This window comes from Typopeltis vanoorti, chromosome 9 (genome assembly GCF_054136105.1).
Source record: "Typopeltis vanoorti isolate ZY-2024b chromosome 9, IOZ_Tvanoo_1.0, whole genome shotgun sequence".
In the NCBI taxonomy this organism is placed as follows: domain Eukaryota; kingdom Metazoa; phylum Arthropoda; class Arachnida; order Uropygi; family Thelyphonidae; genus Typopeltis; species Typopeltis vanoorti.
Genome location: NC_143557.1, coordinates 59,097,792 through 59,122,295, shown reverse-complemented (window position 1 = coordinate 59,122,295; position 24,504 = coordinate 59,097,792). Strand labels below are relative to the sequence as shown.

Sequence of the window (24,504 nt, the reverse complement as noted above, 5' to 3'; positions counted from 1 at the left end):
TAAAGGCTTGCGCCTTCTGGATGGGCAAGTTGACACTACTGGATAGTTATGGAAACAAAGTAACTAAAGCAAAGGAAGTAGTGGAGTTATTTAATGTTATTAAAATTCATTTCAGGAGACTTCTGGATTGAAACAGTCAACCAGGAAAGCAATCAGAGCAACTGCTTCATGCAGTATCATTCAGTGGAATGTCATTTAGTCCTCACCACCACCAATGCTAAACTTTGCTCAAGAGTAATATCAGAAATGGGGACCTCCTTGAGATTCCTATTGAGCTTTGTTCTGAATTTAAAAGGTAATGGAGTGATGGTGATAAGAATTCTCATGCAAAGATGTTATTCCTACTATCAACCAGACCCAGACACTTCTGGGTCTGGCCCCCACTGATAAGACCTCAATAAAGGTTGAAACTGGTCTGAGTAGTGACCGTTCCTGTAATACATAGTATTGTACATGTCTGTAAGGATATGTGCTTTGCAATGAGGGATACTAAGGCAAGTGATGTGAGGTCATTAGCTTCTATATATGAGTTGCCCGGTCCTGAAATTACTTCAGACACGGACATTGTTTGCTTACACTTGGATAAAGGATTAAACGAAGAATCAGGGGGGCGCTGATGTAGTGTGCGATGTACACAGGAGCCAAAGAGGAGGAAATATTTAAAAAAAAAACGTTTTTTTAAAGTTTTTTTTATTGGGGGGGGGGGATAGGGGTGCCACCTAAAGTTTTGCACACAGGTGTCGGACACTACTGGCATGCCCCTAACAAGAATATAATTTCTTGGCATCTTTAATTTATACCTATTTAGGCTCATTATCTCCAAACCCTTTGCACTGCTTTAAATGTCAGAAATAAGGTTATGCCCAGACTTCTTGTCGTGGCTCTGCTACCTGTGCGGATTTGCAGTAAAGCGCACGAGTTAAAGACCATAAGTGCAAAACGCCCAAACATGCAACTGTGTGAGAACATCCAGCTTACTCCTAAACATGCCAAAGTGAGAAAATTCTCTTAGATTTAGAAGGCAACAATAAAGAAAGTGTGTGGATATTGACAGGGTGCCTCTTCCTTCTTACATTTTTGTGATTGGCAGATGCTGGTTTGAAATTCAGTGAAATTTTAACAGTTTAATAATTAATTTATTTTGATCTTTGGGTGTTGTATAAAATGAATAATTGCACCTAAGCCTTTCCATCAGAATGTATCTTACCACCCTTATTCATGTGATAGAATAATTTTACCCTCTTTTCATTCTCTATCACCTTTACAAGCTGTTTGATAAACAAGCTTATCAAGGCATCATTACTTCAAACACATGGTGATAAATCATGCCTTATCACTATGTTAACATAATGTAGCATAGTGATAGGGCATGCTCACTCATATTTTGTATGATTTTGCACCTCACAGAGAGGAAATATCTTGATGAATTTATCATTTAAATATTTCAACTATGTATTCTGCACTGGTTACTTTTCTAGCATAATTATATGAATACATGTATAATTGAGACATTAGTATTAGCATTTCACTAATGTGTTTATTTTTTAAATTTTTATTTCAGTTCTTAAAACGGCAGGTATCATCATTAGAAGAATTAAATAATTCCTATATTAGGAGGTATGATCAGTTAGAAGTAAGTGTCAGTGAATTAGAAGAAACAATTGCCAAACTGCAGACTGAATCTTGTTCAGATAAGGAACATATTGAAAAGTAAGCTGAATTTTTTTGACTTGTTAATATAATATGTAATCTTTTGAATTATTTGGGATCATGTTAGAAATTAAATTTGTTTCGATGTAATCAAAGTGGCTGATTGGTTACACAGAAGGGATCTCCAGAGTTTAATGAACTTTGTACCATTATATAACTTGGAAACATTTGAAAGTTACAACAGGAGATTATAAGAGGACCTGAAGTTGAATTTAGTTTATGGTTCTTAAAATCTAATACACTGGCATGGTTTTTGCTGTAATCACAGAGAATACTGTTATTGAGTTTGAATGCCTTCCAAGAAGATTTAATTCGAAGGGTATATTTCAAAGTATTAATGAAGAAAGAACTAAGAGCAATTAATGTGATTTCTAAAAATCAAAGGCAACTATTATTAAATAAAAAAGCAACCAAACAGCAAAAATATTGTGTATGTAAGAGTAGTCTGTGGACTCAGTGGAACTTAAAATAAGTAGTGGTAGCCAGATGATGAGAGGAATGATGTGGCTATACCAAAAGAAGTTGGATGACAACAAAGTATTCCATCCAGTTGATATAGTAGCAGATGCAGAGTTTCTGCCATCTGTTACTATGCTTCTAGTAAATAGCATATGGATTGTGGTAGGGAGGAAAAGCAGAATGTGACATATGAGTAACCCAAGTTAACTTTGTGTTTAACTTAAGTGCATTGCCCTATTGTACTGAGAGAAATCAACTTACTAGCACACTGTATAGACTGAAACTACTGTTTATTTGGGACTTAGTACCAAGACAATTTTTCATGTTAAATTTCTGAACCATACAATATAGTGGGAGTGGCCATTACTTTATAAAATTTGTTATGTTTTTCATCTTTTAACTGTTCTGCAAATTTGCTAATTTTTTTCATGTATATCTTTGTGTTTTGAAAACAAAAATTAAATGCAACCTAAATTAAATTTGGCTTGCATAATATAATTTTTTTTCTGACTATTTTTGATCTTATATGATTTTTGTCCTTAAATAACATGGTTTTTGTTTTCTTCCATGAAATCTTTGAATTGTGTTCTTGACTTATTTACAGTAATTCAGGAATGAGCTTTTGAAGATTATAAAACTATGGAAAACAATAAAATAAGGCATTGTTAAAGAAGCATTGCAGTTAATACAGTGTACATATTGATGAGATATTTCATTTTCTTGTAATATAATCTAATCATCTGTGTACATTGTGTTAGCACAATGATTCTTCAACCAGATACCTTATCTTCCATATTTTTATAATCTGATATATATATTGAATATTCAGACAAACTTATATACTATTTTATTTATTACCTAATTGTAACCTTATTTTTATATATTTTTATATAAGCTATCCCATCTTCCTCTTTTGGATTTTTAATTTGGGTTCATTACACGACACCTTTCTGAAAGTCGTTACTGTGCTGTGCTACTTGTAACTTATTTTACACCAGCATTGTTAATACTATAATTCATATTTGTGCTATTGTTCCATCATTTAAATCCTACTGAAGATTTCACAATAAATTGGATTAAGATCTGTGAATGAAATATTGTAAGTAATCCATTTTGTATTATAATTTACTATGCAACTTACCTCATATGTGCTACAGTAACTAAAACATCATAAATCATAAAATTGATGCATTGAGACATGCTATTCTCAGAGAAACTAATGTTCTGATAGTTTAGAGCTGAGTAACTTCAGTAAGATTTCCTATTAACAGAAGAGGAAAAATTGTACACAGGTACTTAACTTTTGAAATTTTTTTTTCTACTGTTCCTTTTCAGGAGAGATTCCATTTTTCATATACCATTGCCATTGTTTACATTTTTGATTTCTAACTGCATTACACTAACAATAATCCATGATACATGGATTAATATCTGTAGTAGTAATTTATCTTAATTAAATATTTTTCATCTATCTACATGCAGTTTATATAGAAAAGTAGTATAGATTTAGACTGTAGAATATTTGAAGTAGAATTTTTATTCTTTAATTATTCTCTGTATCTTTGTTCTGCCCTCAGACTATAATTGTCTTTACATAAAGCAGATTATGTAAAGGGCACACAAATTGCCACATAATATCACACAATATGCTGATAATGGTATAAAAATGTGAAATAAATATTAGATTTTTGTTTTTCAGTCTTGCAGAATGCATTGGAAACTTGGAAAAAAAATGCAAAGAACTCCAACAGTTGATCGGAGAGTCTGAAAAAGAGATACATGATAAAAACAGAGAAAGTCAGTCAATAGATGCTAGAGAAGACATTCCCACTAATAATACATCGAAGTCAGGTGGAGAAGATGATTACGTAGGATTTAAGGTGTGTTCTTTTTTCAGTTCACAATGTCCTTAGTCAATCAGTAATTTTTTTTTTTTATGGTGCCTCTAAACCAAAACAAATATTTAACAGTTTTGTTTATTAAGTAGTTGAACATTCTGAAATGATAGAGTACACTATTCTTATTGAATAGACTTTAATGAACTTAGTCTTTAAGATATCTAATAAAATTTTGAATTTTTGTATCATCTCAATATGGGTTTAAATCATAATTATTTTTGTTAATAAAATCATAACAATTCAGAGTAATGTTAAAATGTTAATAAATAGCAAAGATATCATCTGTAGCATAGGCCATAAAGCTGATCTGGGCTGTTGTAACAATAACATCACTATACAAGAATTCTAACCAAAAGCAAAACAATCTTTTGATTTTCTGGCATTGTTTTTGTACTCCTTTTCATTCACTTAGTTTGCACATGAAAAGTGCATGAAATTGGTGAAGTAAACCCAGAGAGAGAGAGAGAGAGAGAGAGAGAGAGATTGTATCCTCTCGAAATCATGCAACAATTACAAGCATGTAATTTACATGGCCTTGTTCAAAGGGTATAGAGACTGGCCTCACCTCTGTGTTAGTTTGCATGAAAGTTTGCCGAGTCTGTAGAATGTTAGTGTAGTTGAACATCTAGGAAACTATGGTACATCTGGAACAAGTTACTACTTGTTCAGTTTTAAGATTTCACTCATTCCTAAACAATTGGTGCTTATTAAAAATGTACTATTTATGAAATAAAAAGCAGTGAGTATGCATTGTTTTATGTATAAATTTTAAAATTAGTTAGAAATGAGAGTTAATGCAAATAGCATTTGATGTTCTAGGTAGAGAATACATTATAGTTTACTAGATATTCAGCACACAACACTTACATGCTATTGGTTTTGCAGACATTCATGTGTATGTGAGGCTAATTACTTGGTTCCTGGCCTAATGAATTGCACGAGTGTTATGATGACATGATTATAAGAGGATTTTAATCTTGTAGCAATTTTTGCTATATTAATTTCATGCTCTTTTTGTAGTAGAATTCCTGTATAATGAAGTATTGTTCCCTTCTTTCTTCTCCTCAAATGCATTGTACATGAATCACCTTGCTAAATATGCTAAATAACACACACACACACACAATTTGTGCTAGTACTTTCTCCATTTGAGGAAGTACTAGCACAAATTGTTCACAGGTCACAGGGCTAACCGTGTGACCTGTGAACTTGTACAAGGTCCATTTTTATAGAGGACCTCACACTTATCACAGAATATAAATATAAAAATTCATGAATTCTGTTGTATTGATTTAAGATTTCTTTTTTTTAAAGCAAAGCAAAGGTTATCCATTATTTTCAAATCCTGGAATTTTAAAAATCCTGATACGCTTCCTATAAACAGTTTCTCATAATACCATTAAACTAAAATAGATTCAACATATAAACAAGTAAATTCATTTGAATTTATTCTTAGCTCACTAGTAGGGTATGAACTTTGTTAAAAGTATACTCTTTTACTGAAAAAATATTTTCAGTAAATTCAAAATTCAATATTTTCAGTAAATTAAAAGTGGAACTAGCTATAGATCCAGAAATGAGCTGTTGTGTTTGTATACAAATGCTAGAAGTATAAGAAACAAGGCAGATGAAATGGTTGCGCTAATTGCATCTGTTCACCTAAAGATTGTCGGAATAAGTGAGACATGATTGGAAGAGGACGACATCCTGACTGGAATAGAAATGGAAGGGTATGTTGTGAAAGAGAGGCGAAAAAATGTTAAAAAATCGGTAAAAAAAAGAAAATGAGTGATCTGAAAACCGTAATGGATGTTAAAAAGGATGAAAGTGAGGCAAGAGTGCTGGAAGGAAACGAAATTGAGAGAACGAATGAAACTGGAAATAGCGTGATGCAGGAATCGAAAGAATGAATTATTGCAAAACTTGGACGCATGTTGGACGGAAACACAGAAGGATGAATGAGAGTGAAAGTGAGAAGAGGGGATCGAGAGTTAGAAAATTAGGAAGATTGAATGATAGAGAGATTGTGACGCGAGACTTGCAAGTTGAATTGGATTGGATGCAGCAAGAGATGAAATGGATGTGGAATGAAATTAAGAAAATTCAGGTAAAAACTATTAAAACAAATCATGATGGCATGAAAGAGTTAACAAAGGATGAGCGAGTGGCGTTGTATGGCGACTCCATTATTAAAGGTGTGCTTTTTGATAGGATGCACAAGGTATGTTTTCCAGGTGGTAAAATAAGTAGAATGATTGAGGCATTAGATATGAGGAGGGAGCAAGCAAAGGAGTTGATGGTTTTAATAGGTACAAATGATTTGACAGAAAACAAAGATCACGTCAGAATGGATATCAGGGGGCTGCTTAGAAGGATAAAAGAGAATAGTGTGGCAGGAGAAGGGTAGTCAACATGTTGCCTAGGTATGACTGTAGTGAGATGAGGCAGAAAGCAAGGATTATGAATGATATGCTGACTGAAATGTGTGAGGAGACAGGAGTACAGTTTGTTAATGTGTGGAATGAGTTTGAAGGACGAAGTGAACTGTATGGGAGGCGATGGACTGCATTTGAATGGTTATGGTGTGAGTCTCTTGGAGAGACTGCTGCTGGAAGGTAGAGAAGTAAGTAGAGAGAATGAATCAGATCAAGCAGGAAGTGATGTGGAAGAGCAGAGAGTAAGACAGGAGAGATTGAAGAGATAGTTATGAATGGTGAAGTGAGTGGTATGAGTATAGAAAATGAGAGAATGGGTGTGCAAGAGCAGCAGGGAAACAGGAAGGCTCAGGGTGGACAGGGGTATACAGCATAAGAAAGGTGGATGCTCCAAGAGGAGGTGAGAGCATGTGTAGACAGGAAAGGAATGAGATGACCTGGGATCAAGAGGAAACAGTTGGAATTGAAAAGGGTTCTAAAATGAATAAGCAGAAAGGGAAATGGCCACAGTCGAGCATGGAGAGATCATATCGAGTGAGTGGTATCAGTGGAACTAGCTGTAGATCCAGAAATGAGCTGTTGTGTTTGTATACAAATGCTAGAAGTATAAGAAACAAGGCAGATGAATTAGTTGCACTAATTGCATCTGTTCACCCAAAGATTATCAGAATAAGTGAGACATGGTTGGAAGAGAACAACATCCTAACAGGAATAGAGATGGAAGGGTATGATGTGTTTCGTGAGGATAGAAGGGGTAAAAAGAGAGGGGGGAGTGCTATTGGTGATAGAGAAGAGTTATGTCCATACAAAGTAGAGATGCAAGATGGAAATGGTGCCAGTGGTTTTGAGGCAGTATGGTGTGAGATAGAGGTGAATGGAATCAAATATTTAGTTGGATGTTGTTATAGACCAGATAATGTGGATGGTGGTGATAATGAAATGTATAATCAAATTAGCCAAGCAAATAAGAAAAGGGTGATTGTTATGGGCGATTTTAATTATGGCAATATAGAGTGGAATGATGAGATGGTAACTGGAAGTAAAGAAAATAAGTTTCTTGAGTTTTTGAAGGATAACTACCCCAGACAGTATGTAACAGAAGGCACACGAGGATTGAGAGTCTTGGATTTGGTCATCTCATCAGAGGATGTAATTATAAATGAGGTTTTAAATCATCTACCAATTGGTGAGAGTGACCATGAGGTGATTACCTGGGTGGTTGCCAGCAGTGTGAGGACCTCTGTGAGAAAAGGGTATATGTGGAACTACAAGGGGGGGGGGTGATTATGAAGAGCTCAGGAGACAGCTTGCGGGTGTAGCATGGAATGAGGAGTTAGCTGGAAAAGAGATCAATGCAGCTTGGGGGGAGGGGGTCATAAAACTATCTAGTAGATGCAATGTCTAAATGTATTCCAAGGGTGAGAAGGTTAAATAAGGTAGGTGTAAAATGGATGAATAAAGTGATTAAGCATGCGATACAGAGAAAAGGGGTATTTGGAGGCAGCATAAGAGAAGTGGAAATAACCAATTCCCTGAGGCCTACAAAGACCAGGCAAGGAGGGTGACTTGGTTGGTGAGGGTAGCAAACGTGAGGTATGAACAGCAGTTAGCTAATGAAGCCAAAAAGAGTCCTAAGGAGTTCTTTCAATATGCAGCCAGCAAAAGAAAGAATGATTATGGAAGGATGGCATTGATAGGAGAAAATGGTATAAAGACAGCTGTTGTGGAATGTGTGGTGGAGATACTTAATGAGCAGTTCATAAAGATCTTTCAATCTTGTGAATGTGACTTCATGGAGAGATTGAGAGCAGTTAATGATGAGGAGGAGAGACTGACTGTAAGTGAGCAAGAGGTGTATGGGGAGTTGAGTAAACTAGATGTAAATAAGGCTGTGGGACTTGATAATATATCACCACATATTCTGAAGGAATGTGCCAGGGAGTTGACACCTGCCTTGACATATTTTTTTAGTACAAGTCTTGCACTTGGTAAAGTTCCTAAGGAGGGCAAGATTGTGCCACTTCATAAAGGAAGTGATCGAACTCAAGCATCAAACTATAGCCGTATCTGTGTGTCAGGTGTTGTGGTTAAGTTGTTGGAGAAGCTTGTGAGAACTAGGATCCAGAGTTGGGGTGACAACAATGGTATTATCTTTGATGGACAGCATCGATTTGCTAAAGGGAGGTCATGTTTTAGTAATCTACTTACTTATTACAATAAAGTGACTGCTTCCTTAAACAGAGGAGAAGGATACACAGTAATATACCTGAATTTCACAAATGCTTTTGATAGAGTACCTCATAAATTCACAGTCAAACTAGAGCAGATGGGGTTGGATATTAGATTAGTGCATTGGATTGGAGACTGGCTATCTGATAGGTATTGACAAGTTGTGTATGGGGGAGCGATATCCAGGAAAAGGAAAGTCACTAGTGGAGTGCCTTGGGTCTGTTTTAGGGCCATTACTGTTTAACGTGTATATTAATGATATTGATGACGATTTGGATGGAGATATTCAGTTGTTTGCAGATAATGCAAAGTTGGGACAAACCATGAAGAGTACTGAAGATGTTGTGCTTACAAGAAGACTTGAATAAATTGAGTGATTGGGCACGGGAATGGGGATGTGAGTTCAGTATTGCAAAATGTAAGGTTTTAAACTTTGGGAAACAAAGATGGGATGCAGATATGCTTGGTGAGGATATGTTGTCTGAGGTGGAGGAAATAAGAGATCTGGGGGTGATAGTGGATAAGGATCTGAAATTTAGGGAACACATTGCCAAAATTGTGAAGACAGCACAAAGGTTTCAGGCAATGATTCGGAGGACACTGATGTGTGGAAGTAGAGAGATTCTTGTTCCATTGTATAAGGCTTTGATTAGGCCACACATGGACTATTGTGCCCAGATTTGGTCACCTGGTTTTCAGAAGGATGAAGAGATGTTGGAAAGGGTCCAGAGGCGACTGACTAAGGTAGTTTCTGACCTGAAATGTTGAGTATGAGGAAACATTGAGAAGATGTAATTTGCAGAGTCTGGTGGACAGGAAATATGGTGGAGACCTACAAGTTAGTAAGTGGTTGTTATAGGATCAATGGTGGAGAAGTTCTACATAAAGTAGTGGGAGATAGGGGGAGAACCAGAGGTCATCCCTGGAAACTGTATAAAGAGGGTGTGAGTAGGGGAGTGAAAGGCAGGTTTTTTTCCATGCAGAGTTGTAAATGATTGGAATGCCTTGCCTGATAGTGTGGTGTCTGTGTGTGTGAGTGAGTGAGTGATAAAAGGACCTCCCAGATGAGTCTTTGACTCCATGAGGTCTTGGGGTAATAATAATAATAAATTACTACATAATAAAAAGCATGCATACACAGGGACATTGCAATAAAACATATGAGAGAGTTTGTCATCACTTACAACCTGTATAGATCTTTAGTTCATAAGGTATTCAATCTTACATAGATTGAAGACGAAAGTTAAAAATTAAACTTATTTAGGACTAATAACTGACTTTGCTGGAAAAAATAAAAGCAATGCTTAAACTGTTTACTAAACTTTTTGAAAGTTGTAACATGTGAAATATATTTTTGCATCCAGGGTTCCCGAAATCCACTCGCCACAGGTAAGAAGAGCAAGACAAGTGGAGAGTGAATTTTAGACCACATTCTAAATGCATTCAAAGTATATTATTATTTTATTTTTCACATAATTTACACTTTTTTTTTCTTAAAACATGTCATTCACTGTCAAGTTATTTGATCATGGGTGGCTGCTGATGAATTCATTAGAGAAGTTTTATTTCCAGGGAGTTTGAACTACAACTTCTGGATCTGCAATTCTTCAAGTTATTTTTTAAAGAATCACTGAAACACTTGCAGTTTTAGTTGCCATTTTTTCTAAAAGTCATAATGTAAGCTAATCATCTCCACTTTCTTCCCTCCTATCTCCTTTAAAGTTTAGAACAGGGGTCGGCAACCCGCATGCTGCATACAGTCCAAAAGTGCAATTTTGGCAGCCCATAAAAAGTTGACTATACTTACTTGCATGGCATGTGGCCTATATGTTGAATTATTTGAATAATACATTGTATAATATGAATAATAAATAATTTTATACCTATACTTCATGATATCACATATGCAAATTTGAAATACAAACAAAAGGAAACTTTTGTCGGTATTATTGAAGATTTACAAATGGAAGTTTCAACAAGATTTGTTGATTTTCATAAAATAGCATCGAAATGCGATTATTTTTGAACTTTTAATGTCGACATTGATGATACCAAACCAACTACAGATGGAAGTTTTGGAATTACAGCACAATGAAACATTAAAGAATGCATTTTCATTAGAAAATATTCAAAAGTTTTATTGATGCTTACCAAAAAATTTTGAAGGAATAATCAGTTTCGCAAAGAAGATGATAGTCGCATTTGGAAGCACATATATTTGTGAATAAGCATTTTCTGCAATGAGTTTTAGAAAAAATAAATTATTCTCCACCTGACTGATGAACTTTGCATGCTTCGATTTGCACCTCAAGTTATAAAGCGAATCTAGATAATTTGGCTAAGGGAAAACAATCACATTAAGCAGGGAGACACACATATCGTAATGCATAAACCATATTACTTTGTTTTTATGTGATAATAATGAGTTTCATTTTCATGCTTGTTTCATATCTGGTACTATAAATATTTCTGTGTTTTTTTAAAAAAAAATTCATATAATAAAAATTGATAACTTAAGTATTTTATCACTCACTATTTTCTCTTAATTAAATGCTTGCAGCCCGATTATTAAAAATAAAAGTTGAACGTGGCCCGCGAGTCTGAAAAGGTTGCCGATCCCTGGTTTAGAACATTATTTTCTTTCTGCATGAGACTGTTTTTTTTTTTTTTTTTCATAGTAATTAAAAATCTCATACCTGCTGTTCTCCCCCCCCCCCCCCCCCAATATCTTAACAGTTCTGTCATTGTTGTCGCAACATTAAAATGACGTTAAAAATCACAACAACGTTATAGGGTTCTTTCACTCCATACCTGTTCCGATATGCTGCACACTTGAAGTTCATTTTTTTATATCATATATGCATTTATGCACCTCCAAATTGCAGTTATTTCCAATAAATGAAATTTTAAACAAATCAATGAATTCATTTAGTTCAATATTTAACTTGCATGTATATACAATATGTAATAGACAACATATTTTTTTTAAAAAAATTAATTGTACTTTTCTGATAATACATCAACAAAATAAACCAGTATTATAAACACAAAAATAAAACTAACACAATCTAATTAAATACTGCAATACATTCATATATCTTATTCTTCAAACACCTTTACCCCTTAATTAGAGGCACAATTTTAATATAGTATTGTCCTCAGCTGATTTTCACAGCTCATAACATGAATTAGTTTAGTGTAATTCAGTGTGTAAATTTAAAATAACACAGATTATTTTTAATACTGTTATTTAAAAAATTATCTTGTAGACTGGATCATGTGACTGCATCGTGAAAAGTGAGTTTGGCTTCACATTGAGTGCTACCCACTTTGTGTTCATGAAGTTTATTATTTGTCTTCCTTATACAATTGTTTATAGATAATTTATATAAATTCACCTTCAGTGTGAACAATAAACACAAAAGAAAACACAAACTGAGTTGCGATGAGCTGTGTTATGACATTTTAAACCCACAAAGAAAGCTTATTTCTGTATAATTACATGTGATGTATATTGAGAATTAAGAATTTTTTCCTTTCTTTGTTTTGTCAATGTAACTTTTTTATTTTTTATCAACTATGATGATATTTGTATAAAGTAGACCGATACTGTGGACAAGTAAAGTTTTTCTTTTAACTCTGCAAAATGTGACATGGATGCATGCACACCAAGAAGAAAATAATTTTTTTTTCTATCCACAAAATTTCTAGGCTTTTTTTTTTTTTTTTTTAAACCAAGAAACTTGCAATTCACCTATGTATCTTGCACAGGGTGCTGCAAAATATCGAGCTAGTACCAAAAGCAGTTTCTGCAGTTCTGGCAAATATACACAGTACTGACTGACAAATAATCTTGTTGCTGCTTTTCTCTGTGACTTCCTCCATGCTCTACCAGGTAGTAGCATGCAGAGAGTACCTTTTGAGGCCACAATTGGATTTCAAGATCTGGGCACCTTGATATGATAATTATGTGCACAAGTCCCTCACCTCCAGTGGATTGACCTTGCTGTACATTCTCTCTACACTAGTTCAAGCATGAAAGACAAGAAAACATTACTAGTATTGCTGTAGACATAAATCTCCGACAAAAAATCAGCAAGTATATAAAAATTGCAAAAATTTACCAAAAAGATCAAAATAACACAAGTTTCCAATAAAAATCGCCTCTATTGATTTCACCAACATCTGAGGTATTAATGCAAACATTAATGATATGCATCACTACTTACAGGTGTCAATCTGATGTGCTGTTCCTAATTGAACCCTAACTGGCATCATGACTATGATTTCCCCCTGGAATCACCTCTGTATAATCTGATCTGGATTTAGTTCCTTACATTACTTTTTCATTTGTTGTCTTTACCAATCTTCTAATTCAGGCAGCCATGATGCCTTCTGATTATTTATTTACCCGAACTGCAAGGTTATCTTTCTTGGAGATTACACACATAATACAGACTAGCTTCCCTTTTTCAACTTCAAAGATGAAGCCAAAAAAAAGGAAACTGAATAATTTCCTGTTAGTCCTGATCTGACTCAAATTGTTTATCTTTTAACAGGAATATCAGATCAAGAAACTTGTTAGTAGTTGCCTTTTTCCATAACCATTTGTCCATACTACAGCACTGTTATATTTATAGGTCTTGTGACCTCTTGTATGTGGGATCAATCAATTTTGTGTATCACTGGCATCATATGCCCATTTAGGTTGAGTGTGCTGTCATGTGGCTTATGCAACCTGTACTACAAAATTCACATCGATTTAGCCATGTGATTGCACTTCTATTAATGTGTGAAAGTTTTAAAAGTGCTAGTGCATCATCATATTGCTTTACTGCTGTTGGTCTCATCTTAATTGGGCAATGCAATTAGGGTAACTTTGAATACTTTAATTTATCAATTAAGATAATTTTAAATGTGGAAAGCATAAAGATCAAATGAACAATAGCTATGCTTCATGTGCACCATTTATGTGTGAAGCACAAAGGGTTTATGCTTCCTGGTGAGATTCATTGGCAAATACTAGAATGAGACTATATTTAAAAATTACTATATTTAAAAATCATATCATGATTCAAATTATCTGTCAGATAATTTGAATCATGATATGATTTTTAAATATAGCCATATAATACACACAAATTGGAAAATGTAATAACTAGGGAGATTGTTTTTCCTAATTGAAATTAAGAAAAGCTGAAATAAATCTTTTTCTTTTTTATATACAAGTTACAACCTCCTTCAACTATAATCATACAATCCACAAAAGTTCTGGCAGAAAACAGGACATTCGGTAGATCATCAGCACTTCATCAAATTCATGTACCCTCGAGGGGTGTATACAGGATATGATAGTACTACATGAAAAAAATTACATCATTACTAACTTCCTATCTACAATTTTCCCCCAAATCAGTCTGTTACTTGTCAAGACTCCAACATTATTAGATCTTATATTTCTATAATTTAAGGCACTTTGTACCGTATCAATCCACCTATATCTTGGTCTTCCTCTGGGTCGTTTTGCTGCCAACCTGGCAGAGAACACTTGTTTTGCTAATCTTTCTTCACCCGTTCTGTTTAAGTGACCATACCACCTGAGATTAGCTCTGCTAACGCATTCCTGGATGCTGACAATGTCAAGTTCTTTCCTAATATCCTCGTTTTAAATATAATATTGCCACTGATGAGATCTGTTCACACCTATAATCTTTCTCAGGACTCTCATAATTGTGGTCTCTAGTCTTGGTCAAGTGTTTTACTTCTGACCCAGCTCTCAGATCCATAAGTTAAAACTGGTTTGAACACTGTCTTGTATACAACTAATTTAGTGTTCCGACTAGTTTCTCTCTTATTTCCTATGAATTTATTCAATTGACTTCCCACCATACCAGCTTTGCTGATTCTGTTGTCTATTTCTATATTTAATTTACCATCTTCAGTAAAAATTGTGCCTAAGTAGCTGAAATGTTTTACTTGTTCCACAGATTCTAAATTCACAACACAGTGAAAATAGGCAGAATCATTGCAACATTTTCAATGACTCTGCCTATTTTCATTGTCTTTGTCTTTTTATTGCTGACCTTCATACCATATCTATTACAACAGCTATTGAATTTAGTCAGAGAATCTTGCAGACTTGTAGCGAATTTATTTAGAAGTATAACATCATCCGCATAAAGCAAAGAGCTGACATTAACATCTCCAATTTTGATATCATGTTTAATACCACTTTTCTTCATAATGTGATCCATATAGATAATGAATAACAGAGGGGATAATGTGCATCCTTGTCTCACACCAGATTTAACATTAAACCATCTTCCTGTACTTCCTTCAATTCTAACTGCTGACTTACAACTCAAATAAAGACTGTATTGCTTGATATAATGCCCCATTGACACCATATAACTGTAGCGTATTGAATAGCTTCTCTCTTGGCACTTTGTCATATGCCTTTTCCAAATAAACAAAACTTAAATATAGATCTCTGTTATATTCCCATGCTTTCTCGACTATTTGTCGTAAAGTGAAGTCTGATCCTGACAGCCTCTATTTGGCCTGAATCCAGCTTGTTCTTCACCAAGCTTTTCTTCCACAATACTTCTCAACCATTTTTCAAGTATATTTACATAGATCTTACCAGGAACACTCAGTAGGGAAATATCTCTGCAATTCTCATATTCAGTTTTATTTCCCTTTTTATATATGGGTACTATGAGAGCTCTACTCCAATCATCGGGAATTCGTCCCTCTGTCGAGGCTCTCTGAACTATGCAGTGCATCCACCGTTAGCCTCTTATACCACCATACTTCAGCATTTCTGGTCGAATATCATCTACTCCTCCTGCCTTTCCACATTTCAAGCCTTTGATGACTTTTTCTACTTCAAGTATGGATATGTATTCCTGACTGCATGCCTCGTCAGTGTTTTTTACCACTGTGCTGTCATCACTGCTTGTTTCATTTAGCAGTTTTTCAAAGTAATTACTCCATACTTCAAGGATATCTTTTTCTCCCATTTTCATGTCACCTTTATCATCTCTAACTTCTTTTACAGCACTCTTTCCTCCATTCCTAAGCTTCTTCAACAACCTCCAGAATATTTTGCCACCTTCTTGATATTTATTTTCTATATTCTTGCCAAAGTCCTCCCATGACTTTTGTTTAGCTAGTTTTACACAGTGTTTAGCATCTTACATTTGTCTCTGTATTCTCTGAGAGCACAAGCTGACTTATTTGACAGGTACTTTTTATATGCTTTCTTCTTTCCCTTCATTGCTTCTTTAACTTCCTGTGTCCACCAGGGAGTCCTGATTTTTTTATCCTTGCAGACAACCTCACCACATACCTCTCTGGCAGAATCAATCAATGTTTTCTTCAGAGTTTGCCACTGAATCTCCAAGGTTTGATGCCTGTTCTCAAACTCTTTCATTTTTTCTTCAATAATCTTTATGTATTTTAGTCTACAGTTCACATCTGAGAGCTGCTCAACTTTTATTTGCTTTAAAACTTTCTTACATGTCATTCTTTTCAATATGAAATTCAATTTTATCCTGCTCAAGACTAAATAGTGATCACTTCCAATTTCAAATCCTCTGTACACTCTGGTGTCCTGCACCAGGGAGAAAACATCACTATCAACAATAACATAGTCAATGAGACTTTTCTTATTCCTTGCCTCTTCTCTCCATGTGAATTTGTGCACATTTTTATGTTGGAACATGGTGTTAGTAATAACCAGTCCATGTCCTGAGCAGAAATCCAACAGATATTTGCCATTATTATTAGCTTTGCTCTTTTCTCCAAATTTTCCCAAAATATTTTTGTATGTCTTACAATCATTTCCTACTCTGCTATTTAGATCCACAACAAGGACCAACTTTTTCTTTTTCATTGTGTCAGTTGCTTTTTTTAAAGCCTCAAAAAAATTCCTCCACTTCTACCTTAGTAGAACCTTCTGTGGGACCATAGGCACAAATAAGTCTCATTGTCCAGTTCCCCGTTCTCATATTTTCCCACTCTACTTGAGACTGACTGCCATTCAAGAAAATTAGCCTCGTATTTTGTGTTGAATACTATGGCTACTCCTTCTTTTCCTTGATTTTCATTACCTGAAAATAACATTTTGTATTTATTGCTCAGGAAGATCTCACCAGTTTTTGTCTTTTTTGTTTCAGTCACCCCTATTATGTCGATCTGGTATATAATTCATCAGCTAGCTCCATTTCTTTGCCATTCAGGCTTCTTATGTTGGTAGTACCGATCTCTGACTCTGGTGATGTTGAGTTGGGGTTTGTTTTCAGATTTCGTCAGCACTTTCCCATTGTAAATATGGACAAAAAAGTTATTAATTATTTATAGTAAATTATATATTAAAAACTTGTCTAAATCATCCTAAACACATCAGTTCACAATTCATGCATTCAAAACAGATGAAACTCAGGGAGGTTAAAAACAGCAACTCATGACAGATGAACATTCAGTTTAATTGGTTGACACTAACCAATCACACTCTACTAATTTCTGGGTGCTGTTGTCTCAGTGCACACCATGCCTCACCTTCTGAATAGTTTGAAACCACTGGAATGCTAAGAATTTGATCCACTGCACCATCTGTTCAAAGGGCTGAAAGGTGTCGCATTATTTGTGACCATATTGGAATTGGAATCATGTGAAGCCAATCACACACACAAACAAATAGGACATTACGGACATTACACCGAAAGTAAGGCAGTGTCCCATCTTGCATGAAAATGAAGTCAGCAGAGTCATCTTCAAGTTGAGAGAACAACCAGATTTGTAACATCTAGGTATGACATACTAGTTACTGTTGCCTTGGCAAAGAAAAAAAGACCCATAAATTTTCTTGCAAGAAATGGCACAAAACTTGTTCACTTTTGTTAGTTTCTTTCATGTTCATTGTTTGCACTTGTATGCTTTGCCCCCATATTCTCATGTTATGACGATTCACTTCACCACTTAAGCAGAAAGTTGATTCATCAAAAAAAAAAAAAATAAAAAAATCATTCTGCATGTCATCCAACATTTTTATGCAGAAGTCTAACCTTTTTTCTTTATCCCAAGGATGTAGTGCCTGCATTAATTTCAACTTGTAGCATTTTATATGCAATTGTTTCCTGAAAACACAGTGTGCTGTTTGAGGAATTCCTAATTCCTCAAACAGCACGCTGTGTTTTTCAAATTCTTTTTACATTAATTTTGGAAATATATGGACAATCAGAACTTTTTCCTTTTACAGATGCACACTTCTTAAAATTTTCGTGTACCATGCGTAAAAGATGCATCCTTCTTACTTATGAACCATGAATAAATCTGCTTATGACGAAGAAGTCTTTCTTTAATTGAGTGCAAATTTATGTTGAACCATCATTATGGAATTACACTTCACAAATTCAATAACACAAAATGCTTTCTCATGTGGAGATGCCATTTTTGTTAGCTCTTTGAGCAAGTGACTGAAGGATTTGTTTGTTTCAAGCACTCACAATGCACAAGAGCCTGCTACTAGAACATTGGAAAACAATGAGTTTACTTTTTTCCATCAGGTGATGTATAGCACGTTTGTATCGGTGGAAATAAAAATTTTGCAAACAAGTATGATCTACTTCTTCATCTTAAATAACCCTATGTATGTGATACAATTTGCTTTGCTTTGTTTCCCAATGCCAGGTATGCTGTAACAAAAATTTGCTGTTTGCTAGTAGCAGATTTTTTTCTGTTTGTGTGCTGAATGCTTGCATTTGCTATTGCTTCATATTTATTTTGATTGACTGCTTATAGATAATTCTACAAAATAATGATTTCACTAAATGTCTCTGTATCTTAAATATGGAAGAAGGTTTAGTCAATAAATTGCCCTCAGACACAAGGTATTTTAACTAGCATTTTGTTTTCATAGTACAACTTTCTATTTCAGCTGTCTCTTGTAGAAAGGCTTATATGTTGGCTGCACATGATAATTAAATAACTTAAGGAATTCATAACGTATATACTGGGATATAAATTGAAATAAACTTTAATATATACTTCCTATATTCTTAAGAATACCTAATATAGCCTGCTAGGGGGCACCATCAGGACTTTAGGAAAAAAAACAGTAGATTTCTCTGTTTGACCCCATTTGCTGTTTTAGTGCCTGCATGCATGTGTCTTAATTTTACCTTCCCATGAAGATGGCAATATGATGTTTCCGAAATATAGGAAGTATATATTAAAGTTTATTTTAATTTATATTTCAGTATACATTGTGAATTCCTTAAGTTATTTAATAATTCACCTGTCTCAATTCTCATCAGAAAAATACCATTCTGTTTGATTTAGATATTGTGATATACAACCAAATTCAGTTTGCATTATAACTACTCTCAGTTGATCTAAGATCTTATACCAGTTCAGTATTTCACAAGATAAATTACTTTGCTGGACTTGATTATGGCCATAATGGAGACGATCCTCTTTTAGGCCACAATTATTAATTATTAGGAGAGCCTGTGTAGCTCAGTAGAAGTGGCATTTGCACTCTAGCGCTTGACTGCACGACGAAAGACATTTGAATCTATTTGCCGACTAGAGGAACTTTTTCTAAGCCTTTTCTCAACTGGTTCCAATGTTATGGGCTAGCGGGTTTTTCCTCCCAGGAACTCTGGTTTTTCGTCCCGTAAACTCAAGAAAATCGGCCGTCAAACCCACACTATTTTCAGACATTAAAAATATTGTGTTAGGGTTAGGGACCACCAGATGGTGCCACTTACTAGCCGCCTTCTTCACTGCGTGCTGATTAATTAGTGATAGTCTTGGGCCAGCTATCTCTGATTGGCTAGCAGTGGAGATTGAACTGCCCACTCAGTCTCCAAAAGTTAGAGAGGTCTTAAAAACGACCTCGCCTACTCCCTATACAGGAACAAAAAGGCGTTAGCTGATTTTTTTTTTTATTAATTATGTCACAAAATGCTTTACTTTTAATTTATTTTTTACTTTTGAATGATGTAAGAATCATTAAATAATATACCTACCTCTGGGAAAGAATTAAATAGGATAAATAATAGTTGTTTTATGATTAAAGCACTTTAATATGCGAAATAAGAAGATAAGGCAATCTATGAAAGTGCATTATTATCCAGGTAGAGTAACTCTTAGAATTATATGATCAGTTATGTCCCAAACAATGTGTGTGTGCTGTTTGACTTGCTACTGTGCTAGTATTTTGTGAATCCAGTCTTTGAATACCTTGAGTCATCATTCTGGCAGTCATGTTTCAAAGTACTCCTGTTACTTGAACCATTTAATTTCACTATGGCTTGGATATTTGTTGTCATTTTTAGGTGAAAGATGAATTTCATCTTCTGGTATGAAAGGATTTCCCTGCTTAATGGAGGCCTGAAGTGGCTAAATATAGTGAAAAATGCTGATATGAAAGGATTTCCCCTGCTTAATGGAGGCCTGAAGTGGCTGAATATAGTGTCACGTTTGGTCCCTAATGTAAGGTTTGCAGATTATTTTAAAAAAAAATGAATATAATAAATATGCAGGTTTATTACAACTTTTCGTGGTGGAGGTAACATTAAAAAAATTAGGTGTTGCATCAGTTGCTTTTCATTCATTTAATCATTGTTACTTATTAGTCATGATCATTAATTGATCTTATCGCTTCAATATTGTTACTGTTAAACACATTAACATTGTTGTGTCCCAATTTACGATTTCTACTCTAATCTTACAAATTCCTTTTATCTATATTCTTCTAACTTCTATGCCCGAGATTTTACCAAAACTTATACCAATATCTAAGTTATTGCTCCCCGTAGTACCAGTAATATTTGTATTTTTACTGCGCCTTTTGGGATATTTAGTTTAGGATATTACATACATAAACAAGGAGAAAGAACTCAAATATATCTGAAAGTGTAACTATTGCAGTCGTGACACTTAACTCGATTCTCAACTTAAATTTTCCGCGTGACTAAGTACAATATTTTCAAGTGGTTATCAACTGCACCATTTATGTTGTCATGAATAGGGAGAAAGTCAATCTCGAATATATCTCTTAGTATTTAAATATTACTGCAGTCATGACTCTTAATCTCTTTCCTCAACATTAAATTTCCCGCGTGATTGATTAGGTACAATGATTTTAAGCGGTGCATTGGATTAGCAACATCAGACAACTCTTTTATCATTGAACAAAAGGTTTATTAAGTTTCTAAACATGGTACAATTCAAATGCTAAACTAAAATACTTATAGACTAACATTAAATCATTACAAGCAATATGGCTATTTGTGATTATGCTGCCATACATATTAATTCATAAATTCACCTGATGTGAACAAATTAGATCAATTCACACTATCTGATTATTCATACTGAAGCAGATTAACAAATCATTCACTGCTAACACATACTTGTGACATTTCAACATTTTATACATTACATTAGGCATTCAATTCTTAGGATACGTAATTACTTAATTCACATTATTCCGTTATTTGCACTAACACACAATTATGTCATTTAAATATCTTGTGCAATATAATAGACATGCAAAAATACCTTAGGACTCGTAATCATTCACAAATCTTTAACAGTAGTCAATCTACACATAACACATTCTATCATATACTAAAGTCCTAGTATAACTTCAACAGTTCTGTATTGGAATCACGATACTTTTTACAGACAAATTTCTAGCTAACATAGGTTATGATTTACAGTACCTTTCTTGAGCTCTTCGTATGGGCCTTTATTCTTTTCCAAACGAACCTCTGGTATAACTTCTCGTAACTCTGGAATACTTTAACACACATATATTTGCTCTACTATCAGCAACGAGGACATCGATCTCTTTACAGCTTTCTGCTTTGCGTAGTTATCACTAGCGTCGAAACGAAGAAGATCCCTCCTTTTCTAGGACTCTATGGCAATTTTTCCTTTGCTTCCTACTCGGGAAAATGGGAATCGAAATCCCGCTCACGTTTCCGTGTTGTGACGAGGAGATATCACCCCTGTCGCCACTCAGGAAAACCCCGTGAACTCCACCGGAACCAAAAACCAAACTCCAAGGCCAAAAGTGACTATCCAAAAAGAGAGCCCCCCCCCCCCCCAAGTGGTTTACCAACCCTTTTATAGTTGCTCCCCTAACGGCACCTTTTCTTACTTCCATTCTCCTCCTTCTACTTGTTTTTTAATCATCGACCAAATAGGGTGGCGTTTTCTCGCCAAACGTCATTTGATCGGCAAGCCCGATCTCAGTGTTTCAATCCGGGGATCGGCCCTAAGCGATAGCTTTGCTTTTCTTGTGCTAGCCTGACTCAATTCCCTTTCAAACTTTTTCTATGAATTCTACTTAATAACTTAATCTCTCACATAACGTATTTTATGACTCACCCCTTTCTACTTATTTACTTAACTCTCTCATTTTTAATCGTATTACAATATTAATCTATACTTTCCTTTGTTAGCTACTTATTTAGTTAGAATTCCTTATTTTAAGTCATATTACAATATTAATACATTCCTTCCTTTATCAGCTACTTTAACAACAACCCTTACGTTTTATACATATTACTGGATGCAAGAAATTTTCCATTAAATAATTCATTTTTTTTTTTTTTTTTGCAGGGGTTTTAATTTATGATATTTATTCTTCATGTTACACCATGATGGCTGAGAATACTATATTCCTAAGATATCAGGTGTAACAACATATATACTTACATCGCCGGCAAAGGTTGGTCGATTGGTAGCGCCTCTGCTACTAATGGCTCAGTTAAGTAAGTTTGAGTGCGGTTAGTAGTTGGAAGGGGACCAGTTGTTCGATGCTGTTGGCACACTCTCCCTCGATGAGTCTTTGGACTCCCTGGAGGTGTCAAATAATAATAATAATCTTCCTTATTTCCACCTTACTACAGTAATACAACATGTAATATAATGCGATGTAAAGGAAGAAAGAAAGAATATTTTTGAATTGCAACATATTTGTTAGTTTTCATATTTAAATCTTTAGTACATGTATTTTCTATTCAAATATGATCTTTCAGAATAATCCAGATGAGGCAGAAGTTGTGAAACTGCGTTCATATGTGTCAAGATTAAAGTGTCAGTTATTAAAGGAGGAAAAATGCAGAGAAGATCTGGAAATAGAAATTAAACTTTTGTCACAGGTAATTAATATTTACTTAATTGGAAGTTAAATATTAATATGGGAACCCAGCTGATTGTATTTAATTACAACTCTTCTGAATTTGCATATTTTGAAAGTTCACAAATTCCAGATTTCTGTAGAGATTAGTTTCTTTCTCTATTTCTTAATGTATGATATAATGTGATTTAATAGAATAAATTTTAATAAAATTTCCTTTAATTTTGTAAATTACCTGTTGAAGGCTTGCATCCACAACAGCTCTTCCCAACACAAGTCTGTTGATCAGTTCATCATTCTTAGACCATCTCTAAGGCCATCCATCAAACATTCCTATACCACTGTAAGGGTTGATGCTTGATGATCCATTACATTTTCCTGCAAACTCAATCTCTCCATTGTAATCTTGTTCTGAATTCTTTTTGAAGGAAAGACATATGTTCCATCATAAACCTTACATTTAAAATTCATCCTTCCCCTATACATGAGAACATTATTATCGTGGGAGCATCACACTCTTAGTTCCCTTTTGAATATCTCAACTCCACCCCATTCAGTTTCTTAATATCATTACTGGCCTGGTTGATCCAATATGTACATCTTTCTCACAGGATCCAGACTTATGAATAATGGATCCTATGTGTTTGAAATGATCTACTGACTTAACCAACCGGGTTTGTCTCCTCCCTCTCCGCCAGTCATCAAATATTCTAAGTATCTTTGTAAAATTATTTTTTACCTGTTCTGTGATAAACGTCAACCAGTGTCCTCATGTACAATCATTGTCTTGAGAAATTATTACTTTTCATCATTGGCAAACAGCAGCAAATGAGTATCTTAACTACACACCCTGCTGCTCTACAAAAACAAAAACAAAAAAAAAAACATTCATGTGTACAAGTACTGTATCAAGATAGATCTATGCTATTGGTGGATCTTGGATGCTCTTATCATGTAGCTAGCCATCATAACACAACATGAATGCAGCCATCATGCTTGTCATTCTTTTATCAAATATTTTGTATTACTGTTTCTGTTATATTACTGACAGCATGGGTTTGAGGAGTTACCAGGAGGTTAAGAAGAAAGCCAATGACAGAGCGGAATGGAGGAAATTGCTGCTGAGCTACCAGTCCCAAGACTGATGCAACTGATGATGACTGTTTCTGTTAATTTGCTTGCTGTTTAACTCAGTTGTATTTTATTATTTCACTCTCTTGATGAAGTATATTATAATATACATGAAAGCAGTCGAGGTTTAAATGCAAAATAATTTTCAATAAAATAGTCACCATGTGGATATTTATACTCGACTTAAATATCTGATGTTCCTGATCCATGGAAGCAACATTTTGAGGATTTTCTGACAGAGGACAGGAAGGAAAACAAAGAGGGTGACACAGGTGGAAAAATAAGGGTACCAGAGCTGGTAGTTTTTTGATGTCTGCAAAGTCACAGAATATGAAGACAGCTGGTCATTTACCTATGCAAGTGACCAGCTACTAAGAACAATAATAACCTTAAATTTGTTTCACTAATGAAATACAGTGAGTTAGCATATCAAAAAGAATCATAACACCAGAGGACGCACGTAAAAAAAAAAAAAAAACTA

At 34.7% G+C, this 24,504-nt stretch overlaps 1 protein-coding gene across 8 annotated transcripts in view; it reads left to right on the top strand.

Moving 5' to 3' along the window:
* The window catches only part of Cen (cerebellar degeneration-related protein 2-like), a 274,212-nt gene that overhangs the window by 231,259 nt on the left and 18,449 nt on the right, over positions 1 to 24,504 (top strand). For all 8 annotated transcript variants that reach the window (XM_090397363.1, XM_090397362.1, XM_090397367.1 and 5 more), the window contains 3 exons: positions 1,562 to 1,710; positions 3,869 to 4,049; positions 22,792 to 22,914. In XM_090397363.1, the coding sequence (XP_090253489.1) occupies positions 1,562 to 1,710; positions 3,869 to 4,049; positions 22,792 to 22,914 (453 nt within the window). The remainder of the gene's footprint in view (positions 1 to 1,561; positions 1,711 to 3,868; positions 4,050 to 22,791; positions 22,915 to 24,504) is intronic.